General features: G+C 38.8%; 2 protein-coding genes across 6 annotated transcripts in view; one reads left to right on the plus strand and one right to left on the minus strand.

Annotated features, from left to right (window-relative positions):
• LOC104707227 (DNA mismatch repair protein MLH1) overlaps nucleotides 1–6503 on the minus strand; it is an 8842-nt gene that overhangs the window by 1425 nt on the left and 914 nt on the right. Inside the window, exons 1-15 of one of the 5 annotated variants that reach the window (XM_019228492.1) lie at nucleotides 3582–3873; nucleotides 3310–3482; nucleotides 3139–3211; nucleotides 2924–3037; nucleotides 2591–2801; nucleotides 2348–2496; nucleotides 2086–2184; nucleotides 1920–1989; nucleotides 1670–1805; nucleotides 1367–1461; nucleotides 1173–1281; nucleotides 884–1049; nucleotides 575–736; nucleotides 304–460; nucleotides 50–213 (exon numbers count right to left, since the gene is read on the minus strand). In XM_019228492.1, the coding sequence (XP_019084037.1) occupies nucleotides 50–213; nucleotides 304–460; nucleotides 575–736; nucleotides 884–1049; nucleotides 1173–1281; nucleotides 1367–1461; nucleotides 1670–1805; nucleotides 1920–1989; nucleotides 2086–2184; nucleotides 2348–2496; nucleotides 2591–2801; nucleotides 2924–3037; nucleotides 3139–3189 (1683 nt within the window). In that variant the 5' untranslated portion in view covers nucleotides 3190–3211; nucleotides 3310–3482; nucleotides 3582–3873. Of the gene's footprint in view, nucleotides 1–49; nucleotides 214–303; nucleotides 461–574; nucleotides 737–883; nucleotides 1050–1172; nucleotides 1282–1366; nucleotides 1462–1669; nucleotides 1806–1919; nucleotides 1990–2085; nucleotides 2185–2347; nucleotides 2497–2590; nucleotides 2802–2902; nucleotides 3038–3138; nucleotides 3212–3309; nucleotides 3483–3581; nucleotides 3874–6503 lie in introns of those variants that run through there. The other 4 variants (XM_010423532.2, XM_019228491.1, XM_019228493.1 and 1 more) reach the window with 4 other exon arrangements.
• On the plus strand, nucleotides 4028–6201 carry LOC109125940 (putative F-box protein At5g41500). Its single transcript, XM_019228754.1, has 3 exons — nucleotides 4028–4436; nucleotides 5085–5323; nucleotides 5623–6201. The coding sequence occupies exons 1-3, from the start codon at nucleotides 4028–4030 to the stop codon at nucleotides 6199–6201; spliced, it is 1227 nt and encodes a 408-aa protein (XP_019084299.1).

The raw sequence follows: 6503 nt of genomic DNA on the forward strand, positions 1-6503 counted from the left end.
TACTTAATGTAAATGTAAAGCTCCATCTAGTAATGAGAGAAACAATAACCTTGACAAAAGTTCCATTTGAAGCCATGGCGGCTGGTGGCTTCAAGAACAATCTCATAGACGGAAACAACACGTGTTGGATAGACCATTCACGTTGTGCCCATGCGTTTTCAGCATCTGAAAAAAGGTCTTGATCAATATTTTCTTCCATCTCAACGTTACCCCCTGAAACAGTACAATGTTTAGATGCTCTCATCCCTTTCATTTGCAGTTAACCAAAAGCGAAAACATTGGTCACTTGAGAAAGTTGCATACCTAAATCTGTATTATCTTGAGAGCTCTCACTTCTCTTAGTATAGAACTGAATACCGTCACCCGATGGGTTTGGCAAAAGAGGAGGATGCATCGCGTAAAAGTTCCCAATAGCTGCAGAAACTCCTTGAAAGCAAGTCTTCTCATCTTCCCACTCAACCTAAACAGTACGTTACCGTTTACATTAGAAACCACTGTTCCTCTGATCAGTGGCATTTCAGTAGGAGCAAAATTGCAGATATTTAATAATACAAATAGTATTATCGGAACTCACATCATTTCCCAAGCACAGTAAAAATTCGGGAACTCGGTCCATGTCAGGTGTATACTGGTCGAGTATGACAGGAAGCCTTGACAAATTTCCATTGGAGTCAATGTTAATGCTGAAATACTCATCTAACATTTCCGTTTTTTCCTTCAGAAGATCTGTATTCATCTACATATTAAAATGAAATGAGTTAACGAAATCCATACGCAACATTACCACAACAGGAACTTGTTACTGTTGACGATACAAGCTGAACCAAAGGAATAGTTGGTACAAAACCAGTAGCAGAAATACGATACAGAAAGCAGAACTTACTTCAGCGATTCTTTCTTTCAGATCGTCATTGTTCTCATTTCCTAGATCTAGATCCTCCTCTTTCAGAGCCAACAATATTAACTCCGACAAAGGGGCTGGATCGCTAAGCTGTATAGCATTAAAATGAGCAAAACGACGAAGAGTTTGCTGATACATGAGCTCTTTGCTGCAAATCCAAAAAGGATGGTATATACAAGAATGAGGTCTTTTTGTAACATACAGCTAAAACCCGTTCCCATATTAATACAGTAGACTATTCCCCCAAAACATTAGATCTCAAGAACAATACCTGAGGTTCACCACATTTGCTAGATATAGATGGGTGTTATACTGAACTAAAGCAAAAACATCATCTGCCATTCCAACATATGTGCAATTCCTAACAGTCTCCAGCAGACCTAGCAAACAATAATTTCAACATAAGCTGTTACAAAGATTGGTTTACACTTATGTTCAGAAGAATATTTATGCAGAGAAAGTTACCTGGATGGCAGCAGCTGTCAACTCCAGCAATGAGTTCCTGGACACTAGAAAGATCTGCAGTTTCCTTTGGGTTTCTTCTTTGCCTTACAGAAGACCTGCATGTCCAGTAACAACATCAAGTGATAAAATAATACGCTTAGAACATTTAACCAATAAAAGAATATCTTGCCAAAGCAACAGCAAACATTTTCAAGGAAATCATAGGAGTGCAAAAATTTGGTAAATAGAACGAGAATTTTGAAGAGTGATGAAACGGGAACGATTTGTTACTGACTACATATCTTGTATCAGGTAAGGTCTTACCTTACTACACTCAAACTAGAAACCTTGTCAGGGAGATTATGGGATTTGGGTTGCAAAAAAGCATGTAACCGTCCAGCTGGATCTGATGAATCCGTTCTCACCATTTTATTTACAGGAACTTTCTGTGTTTTTTGTCCTAGTAAATGAGAAGAGCACCATGTTTTATATGAAGTGGAAAACGAAAAAAGAGCATGCAACGGGAAAGGCTTTAGGTTATATAAGGCATTCAAACTAGCCAAATGATAAATACCAGAAAGCAACGGAGAAACTGGAGGATCACTTCTCGAGGATGTTAACGTAGATTGAATGTATTCCACTTTCTGTAGCATGAAAATAGAAATGAATCTTATGATTAATAAACAAATGTTTTTAACCTCCAATGAAACGTATTGCTTCAGGTTATTTTTCAAGCATACCTGCTCTTGAAAAGTCCTAGTATCATTTGCACTTCTCAGTTTTAATTCAACCTCTGACTGAATCATCTCGATAATGATTTCCTGGTTAAGAAGGCTAACCTGCAGGGAAGACCAAAACATCTATTATTTGATGTATATAAGGAATTTCTTTTTCAAGCAAGTTAAGCAACAAGTACACAATCTTCTGTCGTAATAGTTGAACCCATATACATGAATTTGGAACTAAGCCTCAAAACTAGCATATAAGGAGGAAAGCAATAACCTCTTTCTTTGTTGGATGAATATTGATATCAACATGTTCTCGTGGCAAATTAATTGACATGTAGACAAAAGGTTTCGATGCTTTTGGCAACGTTGCAGCATAAACAATCTCAATGGCTCTTTTTAAGGCAGAGCATTCCACCAATCTATCTGTTGTAATCAATAAAATTAAAGGTCAGATAGGCTTATCTAATGAGAAATCAGTTATAACTTTTCATTCCTACTAAGGAAAGAAAATCCTCACCATTAATGAAAAGCACCAGTATGGTCTTCTTAGCAACATAGTTTGAATTGGATATGAAACCTTCCATATCAAAAGTACAACCAGAGGGGTCAGAAGAGGAGACTTCTACTTTCATCAAGTTCTTTGCAACTGATACCCCATAAACGGACCTAACTGAATCAAGCCATGAAGGCGACACAACTGAGTGAACATCCGCCTTGACAGCTCCATGCTGGTGAGAAATCATCATAAAGGAACTAAATCATTCGCTTCACATTTCCAAAATACCGCTTCCCCAAGAGGTAAAATAGTCTATATAGTAAGTATACCAACCTTTCGACAAGAAAAGCTTACATTATTGTGATGGATGGCCATACGACTCAGCAAGTCTACTATTTTCCCATAATCATCAGCAGAATTTTGAAGTGTCTTCCTTCTAGCAATCATATTGTAAAACAAATTCTCCACCTAGAAAGTTACTCCCAAATTCACTTATCTCGCTCTTTGCTCAACCAATTTGATGCCAATATTTTCACAATTAAGTAATGAAAATTGAACTGATAACTAACCAATATCTGAGTTCCTTTGACAGCAGCACACGGCTTTGGTTCATGCTCCATGACACCATCTCTTTACGACACTCTGAACAAAAAAATTAGCAGACACAATATAACAACACTGTCTCTTCACAAATTTAGTAGAACAAAAAACATAACTTAATCAAATCACTGTCACGAAACCTGTAACCATGAATCTGGCCTTTAGTAATTGTAGTTACAGTAACATGAGCAACATAAGTCATACTAGCCAACGCCTCTCCTCTAAATCCCATTGAGCTGAGTGAGAACAAATCCTCATACTTAGTTAGCTTCGATGTCGTATGTCTCTCGCATAGTATCGGCAAATCTTCACGCTAAACAACAAGAACACAAACGAATCATTTCTCACCAGAACTGACACAAAAAATTCCCAATTTCGAAAACCAAAAATGAGAGTGTGTAGAGAATCGTACTCTAATACCGTGACCGTCGTCTGAGACTTGAATTAGTTTCAAGCCACCGTCCTTAACAACGACGCTTATGGAAGTGGAATCGGCGTCGAGGCTGTTCTCAACGAGCTCCTTCACCGCTGAAACAGGACGCTGGATTACTTCACCAGCTGCAATACGGTTGACCACGGACTCTTCTAGGCGTTGAATCTTCGGCGGTTCTCTCGGTGCAATCGCCGCCGCCGGAGAAGCTTCCTCCTCCATCTCCACCGTAAGAGACGAACCGTCGTCGATCATCTCCTCCGCAGAAAATAAAAACCTCAGCGCCAGATACAAATTGGGCTCGCTTTAGGTCTGCACATGGGCCTTTGGCCCAATTAAAAAATCCTATAAACTGAACGACGCCGTTTCTTGCCCTCATCCCTCCTAGTCTTGAAAAAAATATAAAAAGGTTTTTGAAGGTTGAAACAATGACGAAGTCGAGGTCGAGGACGATGATCTCCAACCTTCCAAGGGATTTGATAGAGGAGATTATTTCTAGGGCTCCCTGGAATTCTATGAAAGCAGTGCGATTAACTTGTAAATCTTGGAACAATATAGCCAAAAGTGAGAGCTTTACGAAGATGCACATTGGTAAAGTAACAAGAGAAGGGGAGGCCACGATGATCATGAAGGAGGAGCCTCACGGTCTTTATTTAATGAGTGGCTTCGTCGACTTTGATCCATCTATAAAGGTTATAGGCCAACTTCGTTTCCGTAACAATCAAGTGACTATATATAGAATTCTCCACTTTGAGGGTTTGTTGTTGTGCATCTTGCAAGAGGTTAGTAGGATTGTGGTTTGGAATCCGTATTTGGTGCAAACAAGGTGGATCATGAAATAACTAGAACATTGAATACTAATACAAGAACACCAAGAAATCAGTAAACTGAGCTTTATTAAGAAATTCTCAAACAACTATCTTACAAACTTGTTTGATCAGTTTTATGCAACACCACAACATGGTTTGCCACTGAAACAATTCTAATCTACCCAACCTTACATGCACAGCTAACAGCTATGCTCACTCTTTATTCACTCACCAATGAGACCCTCAAGCAATATTATTTTTCTTGCTTAGATCTAAACACACACTTTTCTCTCTGTCAAAGTGGTAACCGAACAAGGTTGTGAATTGCTTCTCTTTTATAGACAACAACAATCTTCACCATACTCTTCTTTATCCAGCAAATCCTCCTATGCACCATGTCCTTCAAGAACCTCTCTTTGTCCAATGAGTCATAGGAGAAACCTCATCATTATGTTGACTTCAACACTCCACTTGCTTGTAGCTTCCAACGGACACATTTTAGGCTGACACCTTTTTCGTCCATGCTCAGCATCTCCACGCTCGATGCACTGCACTGTCTTCAAGGTGTTGTGCTGGCAAAGACAACTTGCCACTTTCCCGCTTCGTCTGAAGTCCTTTAGGTACACTCTGCGATAGCTTGTAACTCTTACAGATCCTCTGTTTCTTCAGATCAACTTCCGATACTCTCACCGTCCACACAGATGTGATTATTTCAACTATGCTCTCGGATACCAAGATAAGAAATATTGTCGTAGCATTAAATTCTTGAGGTTTATAGATTATTATGGGAATAGACCATATGATTTTTTTTGGTACGAAATCTACGATTTTGACTATGGTATATGGAAAACTCTTGATGTCACTCCACACTGGAGTATATATTGGTCTTCCGATTGTGTTTCTATTAAGGGAAACCTTTATGTGGAGAAAAAGATCCCACATCTGATAGATGAGAAGGGACTTGAGTAATATATAATGGGTTAGGGCCTCTCCACTCACTGCCAATTGGTTTTGAGTTAGAAGTCTATAACAAACACTAATTTAACATGGTATCAGAGCCTAGAAGAGCCATCATCTCGAGGGGGCGTGTGGAGAAAAAGATCCCACATCTGATACATGAGAAGGGACTTGAGTAATATATAAAGGGTTAGGGCCTCTCCACTCATTGCCAATTGGTTTTGAGTTGGAAGCCCATAACAAACCCTAATTTAACAAGTTACTGGTGTGCTAACAAAAGGAGCTCAAAAAGTCATATCAATCACATAATATGTTTTGATTTTACAAGAGAGAGATTCGGGCCGCTTCTGCCTATGCCTTCTACCATTAAGGATGGTAGATATGTGGCTTTATCTTGTGTTAAAGAAGAGAAGCTTGCAGCCTCATTACGGCAACACGAATCATCTGAGTTTGATATATGGATCACGACCAAGATTGAGGTTGAAATGGTGTCGTGGTGCAAGTTCTTGAGAATTGATACGAGACCTAAAGTAGATTATCCACATTGTTTCTTCATTGACGAGGAGAAGAAAATCTATATGTATTTCAGTCAAAACTATGAGGACTCTTATCGTTGCAAAACATATATGAACATCATTGGAGAGGCTGGATACTTGAAAAAATTGGATGTTCAAAGATATACATATGATGCCTCTTATGCAGTCTGCTCTTATGTTCCAAGTTTGATCCAAATCAAGAAACATGCACGAGGCAAAAGGATAAAACAAAGTAGTTTAGAAAAGCGTCGAGTAGATCAAAACAAGTTGAGACTTGCCTCAATTGAAATGCTAGTCTAGGAGCAATATATATAATTAAGGAGGAGCAAAAGGAGAAAACAAGTAATTTTGTGTGCTCTTGCATCTTAGATATTTAATTGGAAGTGAAGCTTATGCTGATTACACTTGTAGTCTGCAAGGAGCAGAAAATTGAGAGAGGAGGTCGAGTATTGGAAACGCTTCACGCTGCTCTTATAACCATATGGGACTTCTTGCATTGTGATGCCTATCTTGCCGTCTTGCGTAATAAAGATTCATGCTATGTTTTTGGTATTGTTGAGGTTCTCTTTTACTTTCAATTGTGTTTTTTTTTTTTTTTTTTT

The sequence above is a fragment of the Camelina sativa genome, chromosome 8 (genome assembly GCF_000633955.1).
Source record: "Camelina sativa cultivar DH55 chromosome 8, Cs, whole genome shotgun sequence".
Lineage (NCBI taxonomy): Eukaryota > Viridiplantae > Streptophyta > Magnoliopsida > Brassicales > Brassicaceae > Camelina > Camelina sativa.